Source organism: Typopeltis vanoorti, chromosome 6, assembly GCF_054136105.1.
Source record: "Typopeltis vanoorti isolate ZY-2024b chromosome 6, IOZ_Tvanoo_1.0, whole genome shotgun sequence".
NCBI lineage: Eukaryota > Metazoa > Arthropoda > Arachnida > Uropygi > Thelyphonidae > Typopeltis > Typopeltis vanoorti.
Window position 1 is genome coordinate 57,463,360 of NC_143554.1, and position 19,769 is coordinate 57,483,128.

A 19,769-nucleotide genomic window follows, 5' to 3' on the forward strand; every position below is an offset into this window, starting at 1 on the left:
ATGTTCACATGTACTACTACTATTTTCAACTTCTACTCTTTGTGGGCACAGTTCCTCAGCTATCATTAACAGTATGCTCCTTCCTCTTTTCATCTTTATATCCCTCTAAAAAATTGTATATCTTTCCATTTCTTTTCTCAACAGTACATTATCCTCTGCCTTGGGGTATGGTCTTTTCCCCATGCTAGTCCCTAGCCGGATAAAGGAGAAGGATTGGGCACAAGTCTAATCACTATTCTTCATAAAAAATTTCCCTGATTATGGAAACCGAGAGCCCAAGAAAACTATTTTATCAGGTGTGTTGACCTGCAGGATTCCTGATGAGCACTATTCAAGTTAGCAAGAGAATAATGCATAGATGAAGTTTCAAGGGCAAATCCTACAAGAACCTCTGAAACAGATGAGGTCACCCCTTTCACCTAAATAGAAAATGTTAATTGCAACATGGTATGTTAGAACTATAATTGGAAAGACACTAGAAGTTATTAAGGAAATTGGCAAGTATGGAAAAGATATTTTAGGAATAAGTGAGCTAAAATGGACAGGCTTTGAAAGAGTGAGAACTGTAGATGGATATCAAATACTGTATTCATACTCAAATGAAAATCATAAAGAGAAGTGGTGCTTATATTTAGTGCAGAGACAAGTGAAAGCTTGATAAACCAGAATCCCATAAGTGATCAGATAATAATGCTTAGATTATATTCAAGATGTATTAAATTAAGCACAATTCAGGTTTATCCATCAATAAATGAGAAGGTTCTCGAAGAGAAGGAGAATTTCAGCTCACTTATTTCTAAAATATCTTTTCCATACTTGCCAATTTCCTTAATAACTTCTAGTGTCTTTCCAATTATAGTTCTAACATACCATGTTGCAATTAACATTTTCTATTTAAGTTGGCAAAAAAAATAATAAAGATGAGGTAGCAATAGGTAATGAGGCATGTAGTCCAAGAAATGAGAATGGTGACCTGCTGGTGGCATTTTGCAAAGCGAATAATCTTGTGATAGGAGGAAGTTTATTTAAACATAAAGATAAACATAAAATAACCTGGATATCACCAAATGGTAAAACCAAATTGATCATATTGCAATGAAGGGTAACTTTAGGCATTACCTTAAGTTACTCTTGACTGTCACTTATTGACAGCTAAAATTAAATTAAAACTGCATGGAATTTAAAAAATTAGAAATCAGAATGGAAGGATAAAATATATGTCTACATTAAAAATGAATGAGATTAAGAAAAATTTTTCTGTTAGGGAAAAAAATGGATTTGATATTTTGAAAAATGAGAAGCCAGGAAGTGAGAAAGAAGAATGCTTAGAACACATGATTGAAAGCAATGGAAAAAATTTTAAATGGTATACAATGAAATTGCAAGAGACGGTTTGGGTACTTCTTTGAGTGTCATCTCTTATCGGAGGTTGGCCAACCACGTTAGCAAATTTTGAGGCGATCCTCAGCAACTCTGAACAGTCCCCCAGAGCTCATGCCAGTCCACTGTCTGATGTCTTCCAGCCAAGATCTTCTTTTCCTTCCTTGTGCTCTTCTTCCATTTATCTTCCCTTTTATAATCAATAGAAGTATCTTATGTTTTTTTCTTAGAAAGTAGGTGACCAAAATGTGCAGTTTTTCTTCTTTTTATGGTATCTAAAAATTCACATGATTTCCTTATTTGTTCCTCTTCTTGATTGGATGTTTTGCTGTCCATGGGATTTTTAACATTCGTCTGTATAACCAAAGCTGGCAGAAGTAGGCATGTGGGCACTGCCGCAGTGGGCACGGTTCATAAGTTCATTTTTAAGAAACAAAATTTTTATCATAAAAACAAAAAATTCTTAGAATGATCAACATTAAAATAAATAAGTCCAGATACACCGAATAAAAATAAAAATAAACTTGTATATTGCCACCTCTTTGATCAGCCGACTGTTTACAATTTTGCAGTCAGAGCAGGCTAAATGCTTGCCTGCAGAATGTTGTGTCTACTCCAGTCTATCTAAAGTGAAACGGTGAACATTTTTTATGCGCAGAAACGAATTTTCGTGCAAAACATTTGTTGCTAGTTAACCAGTCATACACTACGCATCTCAGTAGGCTACTGACAGCAGCGCAGTACCGACTATTATTTCGTCTCTCTGTCGTGTTGTGTAATAATTTCTTGTGGATATAAAATAGAAATGGAATCAAAAATTAAAAAAAGTTATCCGGTACACAAAATCATAAGTGTCATGTTGCGAAAGAAGCAGATATTAAGAAACAAACTGGGGCTCTTAATAAATTTGTTTAAATATTAAGATATTCTGATGCAGATTGTAACTAACTCGATACATCAGAAATCAGAGTTGAAGAACCATGCATATCATCCGGTTTGCATGAAAGTACTATTGCAACTATTGAACAAGATAACAAGACTCATGATTTAAGTGAAAAACAGTTAGGAGAAAATTTAGTTGTAGTTGACAACGAAACTAACACATTGTTAGTCTCTGTAAATTTAGAAGATCCAGGTGAATGGGGAAATATTGATGAAAAATTACGAGTTGTTTTAATTGAAATGGGGGCCTGTTCAAAAGAAAAATATAATATATCCCAGAGATACACATGGTCGTAAATTTGGTGACACGTATTATAATAAAAAAATGGAAAACGGGGAGCTCGTGCCAAGAACATGGCTCATTTATTCCGAAACTTTAAATTCTGTTTTTTTTGCTTTTGTTGCAAACTTTTTGTACCTACTGAATCAGGTAGTCTTGTAGAAGGTTATAACGATTGGAGAAATGTAAGTACAACTTTGCATAGACATGAGACTAGTTTAAACTCACATGAAAAATTTCTTAAAATGGAAGGAATTTGATAAAACTTTAATAATCAAAACTACTATTGATTGCCAGACTCAAAACATCTATGAAATGGAAAAGAAAAACACTGGACGAGTGTTTTTAGAACGCTTGATTGAAATTATAAAATTCCTTGGTAACCAAACTTTAGCTTTTTGCGGATCATCTGATAAATTATATGAAAGGAATAACGGCAATTTTTTAAAATTAGTCGAACTGTATACGAAGTTTGATCCCGTTATGGAAAAATCATGTTGAAAGGGCCCTACATCGAAGAGTACACTATTTGAGTAAAGACAGACAAAATGAAATATTGGAAACTTTAAGTAACGCAATCAGGGATACAATTTTTTTATCAATTCGAAAATCTGAATATTATTCCATAATTTTAGACTGCACACCTGATGCAAGTAAAACAGAACAAATGACCATTATTATTCACTTTGTTTCCTGTGACAGTGGAATTGTTAAGATCAGGAAAAACTTTTTAGGTTTTGTAGATATATCAGATTCCACAGGATGTGGTTTATGTGCAACAATAATGGAACAACTGGAAAAAATGGAACATCCCCATTGAAGACATGCGAGGTCAAGGGTATGACAATGCGGCAAATATGAAAGGGAAAAAATATGGGCTCCAAAATTTCCTTTTGAACAAAAATCCTTGAGCTTTTTATGTGCCATGTGCTGCTCATACTCTAAATTTAATCATTAACGATGCAGCCAAAGTGAATGCAGATACAATTAGTTTCTTTGCAATTATTCAAGAAATATACAATTTCTTTTCATTCTCTTACAAACATTGGGCAATCCTTTTAAAGTTCGTAAATAATTTAACATTGAAACAGCCATCAAAAACGCGATGGGGAAAGTAAAATTAATGCAATCCGCCCTCGACGATATCAGTTAGGAGAAATTTACGATGCACTTTTTGAAATTTTAAATAATGAAAATTTTAATGAAGAAACTCAGCATAAAGCACAAACATTATGTGCTAAAATAAAGGACTACAAATTTATTTGCTCTCTTATAACTTGGCATGATTTACTTAACAGAATAAACCTGTGAGTAAAATGCTTCAAGACAAAAATATGAACATTACACTTGCGTTATAATCTATCGAAAACTTAAAAATATTCTTGCAAGGGTATCGATCAGATACAAATTTTAAAGAAGTTCTAAAAACAGCAAAAGAACTGAGTGAAGAGGTGGATGGAGAACAAGAATTTAAAACTGGTACAGAAGTATGACGACGAAAGAAGGCATGACAATTTGACTACAAGCATCATGGTGAAACACCACAATTGCCAGAAGATAAATTTAGAGTGAATGTGTTTTATACACTTCTAGACGTTGCAGTGTGTACGTTAATAGAATGTTTTGAACACCTAAAAACATATTAATTTCAATTTCTTGTATAGATTACTACAAATTAATAACGAAGATTTACGAAAAAATCGTGACGATTTAGAGATTCTCTTGAAGTACGGCAAATAAAGACGTAAATGCAATAGAACTATTTCTCGTGGAAAGGCTTAGATGTTGGTTATACCAATACAGCCAATCTGATCTTGCAGCACATATGATAATACACCATAGTATATGCAAATACGAAAGGCTTTTCATGGAATCAGCCTCAGCCCTAAGAAACAATCCAAACCTCAACAAATTTGGTTGCATGAGACTGCCCCAAATTTCAGAAACTTACATCAGAAGACCTTCAGCCCAAGAATACCAACATTGCCCGCTAGGGGGCACCACCAGGACTTTTAGGAGAAAGAATAGCTTCCTGCTTCGTCCTCATTTACTGTTGTGCTTGCTTGCACGTGTCTTGATTTTAAGTTCCTATGAAATTGGCAACGTGACGTTGCCGAAATATTGGAAGTATATTAAAATTTATTTTGATGTATATATCCTAGTATACGTTGTAATTTCCTTAAGCTGTTTTAGTAAAAATGCAATAGAACTATATAACGAGTTATGTGCTTTCTGGGATATTTTTCAGAAAGATAATTTAAATATTCAAAACCCTTTCGATATTCTTAATAATTTATTTTTCCCTAACTTTTCAATTGCTTTAAGAATATTAACCTTACCTGTTAGTTTAGCAAGCGGTGAACGTTCCTTTTCCAAGTTGAAATTGATTAAAAACTACTCAAGAACAAGTATGTCACAAAAAAGGCTTGTTAGTTTGGCATTAATAGCTATTGAAAATGATATATGTGTGGAATTAGACATTAAGACCATTATTTCTAATTTTGTGAATATGAAATCAAAAACCCTAAAATTTTAATTAAAAAATTTCAAGTATATTTATATAATTTTAATTTATTTTCTGTTATTCTGTAAAGATGTTATTTTTTGAATACTTACATTAAATGTTCTAATTATTTCTGAATTCTTTCTTATTTTCTCATATATCTTGAGTTTCTTTTAATTTCCTAAAAGATAGTTCCACTTATAAAAATTATTAAAAAAATTTTACAAGTTACTAAGAATTTACTAACTTGTAAAATGAAAGAATTTTTTAAACTTTAGTTCAAATAAATTTTAACTTTAATTAAAATTCATTTTAATTTTGTTAGCGATTCGGTGAGAAAGCTATAAACCCTGTATCATTATATTCAACGATTAAAGTGAAGTGACTTTGTCAAAATTTGCTTTAACTTTTGAGAATTTTTTGAATATTCCGGTTTTTAACAATTATCCTGCCTAGTCAACACCCCCGGTTCGTTACATTTAGTGAACCAACGTGTGGCTGTTCTGTCAAAATTTATTTAAGAAATTTCAAATAATTTAAATTTTTATTATCGTAAAAGAACCACACATGCCCGGATCATTACAGGGTCGCTTAGATAGAAATTGCATGCGGGCAACAAAGATCCTAGTGCTGGTTCTGTGTATAACCGCATCTCAAAGCCTTCAAGTTTTTTTTTTTATCAATGTTTTTTCAAGGTCCAATTTTCTACTGTACAGTAAACCCTTGCCGAGTGCAGATTTGCAGAACGCGATTTTGCACATACGCGTTATCTTAATTGTTTTCATTTAATTTGTCCAACGCTAGAATTTCATTCATACGCGGTACGCTGCAGAGCGTCGGCCAGCAACCCTGCTTTGCTCTGTCCGCTAGTTGAGTGACCCAGGCCGAGTTGCGATCATTTCACTTACGTTAGCTGAGCTGTAATCACGTATTTATCAGTGCTTATCCTCTTCTCCTTGTGCATTTGTATTTCTTTTAATTTCAAAAATTCAATATGACATCTAAGAGAAAGAATGAAGATGATAAAGTAGCAAAAAGATGCAAAGTTTTGACATTATCTCAGAAAATTGAAATTTTAGATAAGTTGAAAAATGGTACACGTGTTTCATTGCTTGCAAGAGAACTAGCTGTAAACGAATCAAGCAGAAGAACAATATGGGAGAATGAAGAAAAGATTCGGTCTAGTGTCATAGCTTCAGGCGATACTTCGGCAAAGGTTGCTCAAGTTTCAAGAAGAATTCCGCAATTGAAAAAGATGAGAAAAATATTAATAGCCTGGATTGACAATCAAGTAAACAAAAAAAGCTCAGTTGTGGATGGTGTTGCTATTCGAAACAAAGCTTTAGATTTGTTTTCTTTTGTTTTAAATAAAGATGGCCAATCGTCAGAGAAAATTGACTTTCAAGCAAGCAAAGATTGGCTTGAAAACTTTAAGCATCGTTTTAATTTGCACAATGTAAAGCTTCAGGGAGAAGCTGGCTCTGCAGATAAAGAAGCAGCAGAGAAATTCAAACCCCAATTTTTGAAATTCATTGAAGAGAGGGGTTACGTTCCGCAACAAGTTTTCATTGCGGATGAGACGGGCCTATTTTTAAAGCGAATGAACCTACATCACAAAGACACAAAAGGTTGCCCCAGGTTTTAAAGCTTTTAAGGATAGATTCACTTTGCTTTTTTGTGGAAATGCATCAGACGACTTCAAGTGCAAGCCTCTGCTCATTTATCGATCTAAAACGCCTCGTGCATTGCAGGGAAAAAAATTTGAGCAATTGCCCGTTGTGTGAAGTGGAATAAAAAAACTTGGGTAACAAAAGCCCTCTTTAATAACTGGTTTGAAAATTCATTCATTAAAGAAGTCAAACATTACTTAGAACAGCAATATCTGTCCTTTAAAGTTCTCCTAATTCTCGATAATGCTCCAGGCTACGATGCTGAAGCCCTCACAACATTGCATCCAAATGTAGAGGTTTTATTCCTCCCACCTAACAGCACTCCCTTAATCCAACCAAGGGATCATAAAAACATTCAAAGCCAATTATATCAGGCATTGAAAGTTTATTTTTCACTTGGTTAGAGTATAATAAAATTAGTTTAATCCTTTATCCAAGTGTGAGCAAACAAAGTTTGCGCCTGAAAGTATCTTCAGGACTGGGGTAAGGTGATACAACACCAGAGCAACTCGTTGCAAAGGTGGAGAAAGCTACCAACACTCCTATCTCAGTATCTCCTATAATGCAAAACACATCTCCTTGTGGATATGTCTAATGTTATGCATTAAGGGAAGGGCCACTACCCAGACTAGTTTCGACCTTTATTGAGGTCTCTTCATTTTCGACCTTTATTGAGGCAACTCCTATAGGTAGAGATGACCTGCTAATGCTTCTGCCTGGTATCTCCACTAGGGCCTGGCTCCCACTGAAGAGACCTCAATAAAGGTCGAAACTAGTCTGGGTAGTGGCCCTTCCCTTAATGCATAACATTAGACATATCCGCAAGGAGATGTGTTTTGCATTATAGGAGATACTGAGATAGGAGTGTTGGTAGCTTTCTCCACCTTTGCAATGAGTTGCTCTGGTGTTGTATCACCTTACCCCAGTCCTGAAGATACTTTCAGGCGCAAACTTTGTTTGCTCACACTTGGATAAAGGATTAAACTAATTTTATTATATATCAGGCATGTTTACACCTCTGCAAATAAAGCACTAGACGAAGGAAAGCACGACACACTAATGGCTTTTTGGAAGCGATTCAACATAAGCCACTGCACAGAAATGATTAAACTTGCATGGGAACAAGTGAATTCATCAACATTGAATGTTTGCTGGCATCAGCTCTGGCCAGAAGTTGTCAACAATTTTAAAGGATTTCCATCGATTGAAATTGAACCAAAGGAACGTGCGAATTGCAAAAGCAATTGGTGACGAAGGATTTTCAGATATGGAAGAAGGAGAAGTCAAAGAATTAATGGAAAATGACGATCGAGAAATGATATATGAAGAATTGGATGATCTTGTAACACCAGCCGACAGTGAAAGCAGCGATAGTGAAGAAGAAGATAAAGCACCTTTAACTTACAAGAAGTTAAACGAATTGTTAAAAAAGGCACAAGAACTGTCTGATTTTGCAATGGAGATTGACTCAAATGAAGAAAAAAGAGGACACTTTACGAAAGTCATTGAAAAACTCTGCGCCCCTTACCGCGAAACTTTTAAAGAATTGTGTCAGTCATTGTCCCAATCAAAAATCACTAGCTTTTTAAAAAAATAATTGTATCATGTACCTACTTATTAAGCAGTAATAAAAATCCTTTCAATTAACATTTGTTTCATTTTTCCCTTTTAATTACAACAATATTTAGGTTAGTTTAAATTATACATACTGTACATACTTTCTTAATTTGAACTATACCTAACACATTTTTTTCAATAGAAAGTTAACTTTGCAGAACGCGATTTGCCGTGCGCGTAATGTATTAATGATGTAACCCTCGCGTTCGGCAAGGGTTTACTCTACAGCAATACAGACCATACAAAGCATTTAATCATGTATTGCAGTTACATGGTGTTGATTTTATCAGGAGATTTTTATTTGTTTATTTATTATTATTATTTTTTTTTTTTTCATTTCCATTCTAGCTTTTATTTCCATTTCTGGTTGCATTCTTCATTTAACCAGCATCTGAAATTTTAAATTTGGTTACTCTTTCTATTTGTTTCCCACTTAAAAAAAATACTGAATTAAGAATTGGTTTCTTGCTTATAGCCATGAATTTAGTTTTAGTGATATTTATTTTTAATCTCAATTTTTCACTCTCTTCATTCACTAGTTTGAAAAGATTTTGAAGATCCTGAATATTGTCAGCCAGGAGATCTGTGTCATCAGCATATCGGATGTTATTGATGATTTCACCATTTACGTTAATCCCTTCCTCTCTTCCCTTTAAAATTTTTTGAAATATGGCTTCTGAGTATGTGTTAAAAAGGAGAGGCGACAGCACGCATCCTTGCCTTACTCCTCTTTTGATGTTAATGGAGTCTTTAATAATGTCATCAACTTAAACAGATGCCTTCTGGTTCCGATGATCCTAATGTCTTTACCATCTAATCCAGTACCCTTTTTAATAATTCCATCATTTCAGTGTGTTTTTGAATTTGTCAAATGCTTTCTCAAAGTTGATGATGCAAGCAAATACTTCCTTGTTTTGGTCACTACATTTTTGGAATAAGATTTGAGAACAAAAAAAAGAGCCTCACTGATGGTATCTTCACATTTTCTGCATGTTATTTTTTGAATTATTTTCAGAAACATTTTGAGAACATGACTCATTAAATTGATTATTCTGTGGTCATTAGAAGTTTTGGCATTTGCTTTTTTTAGGTAGCATGATGAAGGCTGACTGTAACCATTCTTCTTCTGCAGCTTTTCCCACTTAAGTGGGGTCGCTGTTTGTGGTGAGTCTCCTCCACAACCTCCTGTCTTGGGCTGTAGCCACATCCACGTTCTTCATCCTCAAGTCCTCCTCCACCATCTCCCTCCATCTCTTCTTTGGCCGTCAGCATTTCCTCCTCTCCTGCACATCCATCTGCATGACCTTTCTTCCCACATACTCTTCCTCCCTCCTCATCACATGACCAAACCATCTCAATCTTGCCTCCTGTATCTTTGCTCTTAAGTTCGTAACTTCACCATTCCCCTTACATAGTCATTTCTCAGATGATCCTTTCTGGTCACACTGCACATCCACCTAAGCATTCTCATCTCCGCTACCTCCATCCTGCTGATGTTATTTTTCCTCAGGGCCACAGTATCCATGGCATACGTCATAGCTGGTGTCACTACTGTCCTGTAGATTTTGCCTTTTAGATTGATCGGCATCTTCTTATTGCATAGCACTCTAGCCATCTCTCTCCAGTTCTTCCATCCTCCTTGTATCCTGCATCCCACTTCCTTCTCAGCCTCACCATCCTCTTTCATTGTTGAACCTAAGTATCTAAAGTCACTGACCTTCCTGATGACATCTCCTTCCAGCTCTAGATCTGTCTCCTAGTTGCCATCCACATTGCAACACATATACTCTGTCTTACTTCTGATCCATCTCATACCTCTCTCTTCCAGTACTTTCCTCCAACTTTCCACTTTAGCTGCCACTTCTTCTCTTGATTCTGCACACAGCACGATGTCATCTGCATACAACATAGTCCAAGGTGCATCTTCTCTCACCTCCTCCGTCACTTCCTCTATCACAATATTAAACAGGAACGGACTTAATGCTGACCCTTGATGCAAGCCAACTGTCACTGGAAAACTGTCTCTCCCAGGCAGGTTCGAACTCTTGTCTTCACATTTCTGTACATCTCCTGCACCAACCTGACATATTTCTCTGGTACCTTCTTCTCCCTGAAACACCTCCAGACTTCTTGCCTTGGCACTCTATCGTATGCTTTCTCCAGGTCGATAAAAACCAGGTGTAGCTCCCTTTGCTTCTCTCAAAACTTTTCCATCATCTGTTGTCGATCGACCTGGCATGAAGCCAAATTGCTCCTTTGCAATCTCCACCTCCTTCCTCGGTATTCCATCAAGAACCCTCCCTAGGATCTTCATTGTGTGGGACATCAACTTTATTCCTCTGTAATTCTTACAGTCTTGGGCATCTCCTTTACTCTTGTAGATGGGGACGAGCTTTCCCTCCATTCCTCAGGTATATTTTCCTGTTGACAAACTTTTATGAACAGGTCCCACAGCAGGTCAATTCCCACTTCCACTAGTGCCTTCCATGCCTCCACTGGGATCCTGTCAGGGCCTACTGATTTTCCATTCTTCATCCTCTTTATGGCTTCCTTCACTTCCACTCTACTAATGTTCTGCACCATTCCCTGATTAGGCTCCCCATCTTCTCTGTGAGTCCTTGCATTTTCTTCATTCAAAAGCCCTGCAAAGTATATTCTCCATCTGTTTCTTATATCCACATCCCTCCTTAATGCCCTTCCTCCAGAGTCGTTTATCTGCCTCGCATGTACGATGTCCTTTGATGCCTTATTTCTACATTTTGCCAATCAATAAAGCTTTCTCTGGCCTTCCTAATTGACCATAAAGATCTTGATACGCCATGGCCTTCACCTGTGCAACAACTGTTTTGGCTTCTTGCTTTTTTTCTCTGTATTCCACTCTGTTCTCTACCACTCTGGACTTGTCCCACTTCTGCTTTGCCTTCCTCTTAGCCGTCACTGCATCTTGTACATTATCATTCCACCACCAACCCTCCTTCTGCTTTCTAATCTTTCCAGATGTTTCATCAAGCACCTCAGTTGCACAGCTTAGAATTACATTTGAATTATGTCTCCATTAGTCTTGTACACTTTCTAGTCCATCCGAAATCCTCTCTGATACCTTCTCCTTAAAACGTTCCTCACACGCTCTTCTTTTAAGCGAAACCGCTTAATTTTCTTCCTTCCATGGCTTCCAAAGGTTCTTATCTTTGACTTTTAAAGTCTGTGCACAGTAGCCAGTGTTGCTGCACCACCTGATCTGTTGGGATTACCTTACAATTTGTTACTGCCTTAAGATGTTTTCTTCTAGTCAAAATGTAGTCAATCTGTGAACTATTGTTGCCACTTCTCAATGTTATCAAATGCTCTTCCCTCTTACAGAAAAAGGAGTTCACAATTGCCAGATCAAATGCTACTGCAAAGTCCAAAATCCTCTCTCCTTCCTGGTTCATCATTCACACTCCATGCACCCTTTCACAGTCCCTATTCTGTTTCCCTATGTGTCCGTTCAAGTCTCCTCTGAGAATCACCATCTTGTTTTCTTCCAGTTCCCTCATTTCTTCATCTAGCACATTCCAGAATTCATCTTTCTCGTCTGCTGTACAGCCAACTTGTGGAGTGTATACACACAAGACGATCAGTTGTTCTTCTCCAAGACCCAATTTCATTTGCATGATCCTGTTGTTCCTCCTGCTCACTTCAAGTACGTTGCCCTTCATTCTGCCACACACCACAATTCCGACACCATTTCTTTCCTCTTTATTTGCTCCAGAGTAGAACAGTTTATACTTGTCTCCTAGTTCCTTTGCCTTTTTCCCCTTCCACCTTGTCTCCTGCATGCATAAGATGTCCAACTTCCTCTTCCTCATCATTTCTGCCACCTCTCTTCCCCTTCCAGTCATGCTTCAACATTCTCTCCACTTGCTGGGCTCGCTTCTTTAGCCGCACCAGCCCTTGATGCAGTAGTCCTCGTCCACTTCTCGCAGCTGTAGGGCGATATGGCTGCGCATCGCTTAAGGGGTATGCCCTAGCCCTTGTATCACTTCCTTTTACACTCATCTGATCATAGCTAGAGCTGGCATTGAAGTTTTATGACCTGATGCCCTTCCTGATGTCAACCCTCGCCATTTATCTGGGCTTGGGACCGGCACATATTGGAGCTAGCATTGACCCCCTTCGGTGGCTGCAATAGGCAAAATGACATAGCAAGATAGGAAAATATCACCCCTAGCCCTCGAATACTCTAATAGCATTGGGGGTAAGGAGCAAGAAGGGAAGAAAGAAGGGGAGAGGGCCAGCCTACAAATAATATAACAGATGTATATTACATGAAGTAAGGCATAGTCCAGCATCAGGACTGTAACCATTCTTGAGGGATTATGTCTGTATCGTATATCTTATTAAATAGCTTTACTAATATAGTAATGCTATCGCCCCTTCTAATAACTTTACTATTTCTTCTGGTATTTTATCAGGGCCTAAGATTTTACCATTTTTAACTGAGTTCAGTGCAATTCTGCCTCTGATCCTAGAATGCATGGACTTTCCATCTGTTCATAACTATTTTCTGATTAGTAAAGTGGATTGGTTTTTGTCTGTTATTAGTAAAGAGTTCTACATATTTCATCCATTCCTATATTTTATCATCCTTTTTGGATATTATTTCTCCCTTTTTGTTTAGAAGGATACATAAGTTGTTTTTTCCTTCAATATACCTGAGGTCTCTTTCAGCTTTTTGTGTAGATTAAAACTGTCATGCTTTTCCAGTAGAAATTCTATTTCTTTACATTTTTCATTCATCCAGATTTCTATTGCTTCTTTGATCTTATCTTTAACAATCTTCTTTTTATATTTTGTTGGACTATGATTTGCATTGATCCATAAGAATTTCATCAGTTATCCAATCTTTCTTTTTTACTGCTCTATTAGGACACAAAGTATTGGCACATTTCTCTATGAAGGCAGATTTTAATTTGTCCCATGATTCACCAACCCTCATGGTGTCATTCTTCTTGATGAGTGCTATCTCTTGATTCAGATCTTGACTCAGTTTTTTTTCTTATCTGTAGGTTTTTTTAACTTTCCTAGATCAACAGTACAGAATATCACTCGCAACATATAAATGCACAGCTACTCATGACCTCCAAGCTATACACTGAATTGTGTAAGAATATTTATATTAAACATTTTGCACGTATCTGTCAAATCAGCTGCGAGCTCCGCATGATGAAAGGTGCGTTAATCAAACTCTTGCCGCATATATCAAGGGATTGCCGCAATTAATTTTGCTGCATTAAGCAAAACCGCGTTAAGCTTGTTGCAGTATGTTGCAGCAACATACTGCAACAAACTCAGTTCCCTTATATCTAATACTTCTTACATAAGTAAGAAGTATTACAAGTAAAAAGAAAAAAGAAAAAAAATGCAGCAAAGAACCTTAGAAGAAGCTCAGTAAGCTAGAAGAAGAAGGATATTTGTATACTACTCTGTCCCTAGTGGTGAAAATGAATATAGTGGTATTTTTCAACTATACTAATAAAACAGCATTTTAAATAGTTTATAAGGTGTTTTTTCTTATAATAGTGCTTCATGTTTTTTTGTGCTGGATACAAGTGTTCTTGAGCAGTGTTTGTGTTATTGCTCCTTGTTTTACCATTATCATTGGCATTTGACATTATGAAAATGGAGTCTGTAAGGAAGCACTTATCAGCAGCACAGAAAGCTTCAGCATGATAATCAAGTTCTGTCCTAGATTTTTCTTGGTGGATGTATTACAGGAACTGCTTTATGTATGTGCATCAAAAAACGTAAACAATTTGCGAAAGTGTGAAAATAAGGACATTATCAATGTATGTCGAGAAATGTAATGATAGGTTACAATGTTCAAAACAGGGGCTAGGATCACTGAGAGCAATCAGAAATCAGATGAAAGTGCTAGAGTAGTACAGGAAATGGAGAAAAGCAGAACTCAGACATGAGCTGATGAAAATTAAGAATGAAATGAAGCATCTGGAAGGACTGGACATCTAAAGAAGAGGTTGGCTGATGTGAATGAGAAGGAAGAAGTTAGTAATATGAAAAAAAAGTTTAAGGAGATAATATAACATTGTATAGTGTTGTACAGGAATTCCATCATTAGAGGTAAGTATGGTGAATAACAAGGTACACCAACACGTTTTCCAGGTGGAACAGAAACAAATTACTAATGCTATGATAGGAGAAAAGAACATGCATAAGAATAAGTGGTAGTAGTCCCTTGTACTTCTGTCCTCTGGAACAGTCTCCATTCTTACGGATTTTCTACATATTCTATGTTTACAAGTTTCTTCTTTCTCCTCATCCATGGTAACAAACATACAAATATAAACACCCCACTTTCTTTTAGGTCATCCCACCAACACTATCATCTACTCTAGCTGCTATACTACACTTCTCTCTCTTCAGACTGACCACTCTCTCTCTCTCATTTCTCTGATCTTGACTATGATTGCCATTGTCTCTGCCTTTATGCATTCTATTACTTTGTCCTGCTGTAATCACATCTTCAACCTTGTATCAACTTCCTCCTGTCCTTCCATTAACCTACTTCACAATCTCCCTCTGATTGTTAGCTAACTTCATCTTGAATCAGTAAACAGTAGTTTCTTTAAATGTCTAACAGCATTTCATTTAAATGCAATCCATCAACCTTAAACCACTCCAACTTCCCTTCATATTCACTCCATAAATTCACAAACTGAACACCCTCACACAACTTAGCCATCTTGCAATTCATTATCTCTGCTCTCCTTTTCAACTCACCATTATATGATAGGAGAAAAGAACATGCATAAGAATAAGTGGTAGTAGTGGGCAAAATGACTTAGATAGTGAAAAAGGGAATATGGATAGGGATTCGAGAGAGAGTTGTTGCAGGAGGTAAAGGATAATAGTGTTGTTAGGAAAGTGGTTAGCATGTTGTTCAGAGATGATAATGGTGAGTTGAAAAGGAGAGCAGAGATAAACTAAAACTGTTCAAACGACTCTTGATAATTTCGTTTGATAAAAAAATTGCAGTAACTAATGTAGGTACAAGTATTTATTAAACATTTACTTTGCATTCATTTTTTATCTTTCCTAAAAGAGTACCATATGAAATGAATTATTAATACAGTAATCGATCATGGACGAATTGTAATTTCTTACCATTGATTATTATATTTGATTAATGCAATTTTGATATACGCAGTAACATCGAGGGATTAATTAATCGCCTTAATCAAGGGATACCTGTAATATCTTGAGCAATTGAGATAACTTAATGTTTTAGGATGCCAAGGCCAAGATAAGATATTTGTAATATCTTGATGCAAAGAGTAATTTGGCAAGAAGAGGTATTTCATCTTATCTTGTTGACTTCACCATCAACTGCCTTAGTATCTGCTAATGCAATGTACACTTCCTTCCAGACATGTTTGTTGCTCTGTATTATGGGATGGATCACTACTCAGACTACTTTGTAAGTAATGGGATCTTTACCAAAAACCAGGCAATCTCTCAGATCGCTTGAACCTGAATGAGTGACCCCAAAAAATCATTCTAGGTTAGTTAATGTTGATCACTCCATAGGTGATTGCATTTAGTAACAAGCAAAACGTACCGAGCAGAGAAAGCACCTACTTAGGTGAAGGGTCTTAATAAGACATCATTTGAAGCCATGCCATAATCAAACATCTGTTGGAATTCTTGATCAAGCTGAAGTGATCAAGGTCACTTCAGGATACTAAGGTTGATACTATGCCAGTGTAGGGTTCATATATTTTCCATATACAAGTAGTAAAATAATGTATCATCATCATCTTATTAAATACTCTGGATCAGAAATAGTTATGGAATATTTTTCTGCATGGTTATAAAATATATTATACTGGACAATGAATTCCTTTACCAAGCGTAAGCAAAATTTGCATATGAAGATCTTCATGAATAGTCTACATATACATAGAGTTTGTTCACTTTATGTCAATTACCTTAGTATCCAAAAACATTATGGGAAGAGTCACTATCCAGACTAGTTTTGATCTTTATTGAGATCTCATTGGTGGGAACCAGACCTAGGAAGATACTGTGGTTTATTTTATTGCAGAAGATCTAGTGTATTTAATATGGTAACACACTATTTTATTACTTGTCTATTGCAAATATATGACTTCTGCATTAATTTAACATTGGTATCTTCCTGGGTCTGGCCTCTCACTGATGAGATTTCAATAAAGGTCAAAACTGGTGTGGGTAGTAATTTCCCCCATGTTTTTGCATTATGGGATACTGAGGCAATTGATGCGAAATCAATCACCTCTAGATACAAGTAGACTTGTCTTGGGGATACTTAACATACAAACTTTGTTTATTACAAAGACCTGCAAGTATGACTGCCCTTTGCATAAGATGTCAATTTCTTGCTTTTAACCCTTTCAAAAATTGGTTTTGGATGTGTTCATAATTTGCTTGCAGCTATTTTAAGCTTTGGTATAAGCATCAAAGGAAGATAAAGATTTGGATGAAAGCCTTGGAATATGCCCAGTTCCCCTGCAGCCTTAGCACACTGAAAATGATAGATAAATCTACCAGTGAGAATTGTTTTGATGATATTGACAGCATTGACACCATGTAATTGTAAGGATCTGATGATTTCACTCTTTGGAAAGTTAACCTGGAAGAAATCATTGTTTACAGAATGTTTGGTGTCATCAGGAGAGCAATAGAGATGGCAGATGAATTTGAAAAAAAAAAATGGGGTAGGGAAATTGTCAGCAAAAGAAGATCAAAATGGGAGGTTCTAAGAACAAAAGTTCTGTGATGTGGTACATCTAAGTGAACATATGCAAGTGTTCCTATGAGACAGAAAAAATCTGTGAGCAGTTGGGAATACTGAGGTGAGCAATGCCTGAAGAAGCTGAAATTTTAGTTTCCATTAAGGAAACTTGTTGTCCAGAGATAGACAGCAAACACTGTTTAGGAACTAAGGCTACATATATTTGTGAAGTGATATGAAAGGCCCAGGAATGTTTGTTGTTGACTGTGTGGGCTATTCACAGTGTTTGCACTGTGATGGAGTAGTGCTCAAGCATTACTCTTTCTTTTTTCTTTTTTTTTTCATAGTCAGTTCCCTTGTTCCACTGAGTAAAGGTAAGATCCAGCCTGGCTTGTAGTCACAGTTAGAAGAGGGGGGGGGATGTGATATCCCAGATCTGATAACCTATTTGGCCCTCTGAAGGATGCACTCTGAGAATGCCATTTTATGAATGATGAAAAATTGAAACAAGATCTTTGTGAAGAGCTCTGGTGTTGGTGTAAAGACTTTTAGGAAGATGGCCTATAGCATCTCACTGAAATAGGGAATGATGGAAACTTTTGTTGAAAAATAGGAGGCATTACGTTTATTGTCCCTTATTTTTTGTATAAGATTAGCTAACTTGTTTTCTGTTGAAAAGTTCTGATATAAGTTCTTCATGTCATATACAAGATTCAAACTGATGGAACTGTGGAGGCTCTATGATATATTAGATAATGAAGTGATAAAGTGCTAAAATATATACAGAAAACATGGAAATCAAGTTATCCAGCGTACTGCTTTACTATAGGTGTCCAAATATTAGATTTCTTATATACAGAGTGTTTCAAAAATAATGTCCCGATTTGAAAGCTATCGGCTTGATGTCCGTGCAGCAGGTGGAGGGCACATTGAGCATTTGTAATTCTGGTGAGTGAAACTTTAGGCCTTACTTCATACTTGGCAATTTATTTTGTAACTGTACCACATTTTCATTATTAAATATAATTATTTGAAATCGAGTCATTATTTTTAAAACACCCTGTGTTATAGAGTGCTCGTTTTTCTTTCTTTTTTTTTTTTTAATAGGTGATATTCCAGAAGATGTCATCATTGAAGTAATGCAGACTATTACTGATCCTCAGAAGATGCTGGGTCCAGAGGTAATTAACTTATGGAAATTGGACTATATGGATTTTAATTCAGTTTTGAGATTATTACTAAATTTTGTTGCATAATCTCTCAATTTTAATGTAAATTGGATCACTTTTACTGGTAGAATTAAGCAAAATGTTGAAATGATACAAAATTGAAAAAAAAAAATCAGTGACGAAAAAGGAAAAGAATTAGTTACTCATAAAAAATTGATTCATTTTGGTTTGCTTGCAACACTTTTCTTAATGATGATTACAATCATCTTTTTGGTAGGGGAAGGGGAGAAGCAAGAATGAAATGGGACATAGAGGAGCATTTTGCTATGTTTCTTCAAAAAGGCAAGAAAGAGCGACATAGAAAATATTTTTCATGTCGCTCTTTCTCACCTCTTTGATTGATTTTCATTGATGAGAGAGTTTTTAAATATGGAATAATTTTTGTGCCAGTTTGTATTTGAAATTATTAAGTAGAATGCATATACAGGCAGACAGATTACTATAATAAAATTTAAAAAAAGCATAGGGAGAAGACAAAATTTTTTAAACAAAAGTGCAGAAGTTAAGTCACCAAGAAATTATACAACTTTTTTATTTCTTAAGTGGTGAATGATTTTTGTTACCCATTATTGAAACCTCTAATTGGTATGATAACTAATATTTAAGGAATTGACAGCGTATACTAGAAATATAGATTAAATAAACTTTAATATATACATGTGGACAGACTTAAACGTGTGGACAGACTTATGTGTTCGTCGAACATGTTGTTTATTATTTTAACGGTATAATAGAACACAGAAACTAAGTAAATAATTGATTTATTAACTTGATGCTGATATTTCGCTGGTATTATAACCAGCATCTTCAGAGGACAAAAACACTGTTTGTCACAATACGCGAGACTAAAACAACATGGTGTACATTAACAAAATTGTAGCAGCAACACAAAGACTAGAGTCCTGATTTTGGTGCCCTCTATCTGAAAAAAAAAAAAAAAAAAAACGCTATCATATATTGCTAGAGTCCTAGAAAAGTGCTAGTTTTTCCTTAATATGACTGTCTCCCAGATCTTCGGCAAGTTAATACAGCCATATTTGTTGAGATTTGGAGTGTGTTTTAGGGCTTCTGTCGCCTCTAAGAACAATCTCTCTGATTTATATGGGTTTCTGTGTAGTACTTTTGTGTTTTTCCAGTTGATCCTGTGTGCAGGGGTATCCAGAGCATGGTCTGCTAGGCCCGACTTCCCATAATGATATTTCCGGACGTATCGTTTATGTTCGCTGATGCGGATATTCACAGTTCTTCCTGTTTGACTGTAGTAGGCTTGATTGCATGAGCAGGGTACTTGGTAGACTCCTGGATGTGATAAAGGAGGAATGCTGTCCTTGGGTGAGCGGATGAGGGTGGCTAATTTGCTACATGGTCTGAATGT

At 36.0% G+C, this 19,769-nt stretch overlaps 1 protein-coding gene across 3 annotated transcripts in view; it reads left to right on the plus strand.

Annotated features, from left to right (window-relative positions):
* Positions 1-19,769, plus strand: part of Gcn5 (Gcn5 acetyltransferase) — a 470,342-nt gene that overhangs the window by 257,873 nt on the left and 192,700 nt on the right. For all 3 annotated transcript variants that reach the window (XM_090394171.1, XM_090394172.1, XM_090394173.1), the window contains exon 12: positions 18,273-18,346. In XM_090394171.1, coding sequence (XP_090250297.1) covers positions 18,273-18,346 — 74 coding nt within the window. The remainder of the gene's footprint in view (positions 1-18,272; positions 18,347-19,769) is intronic.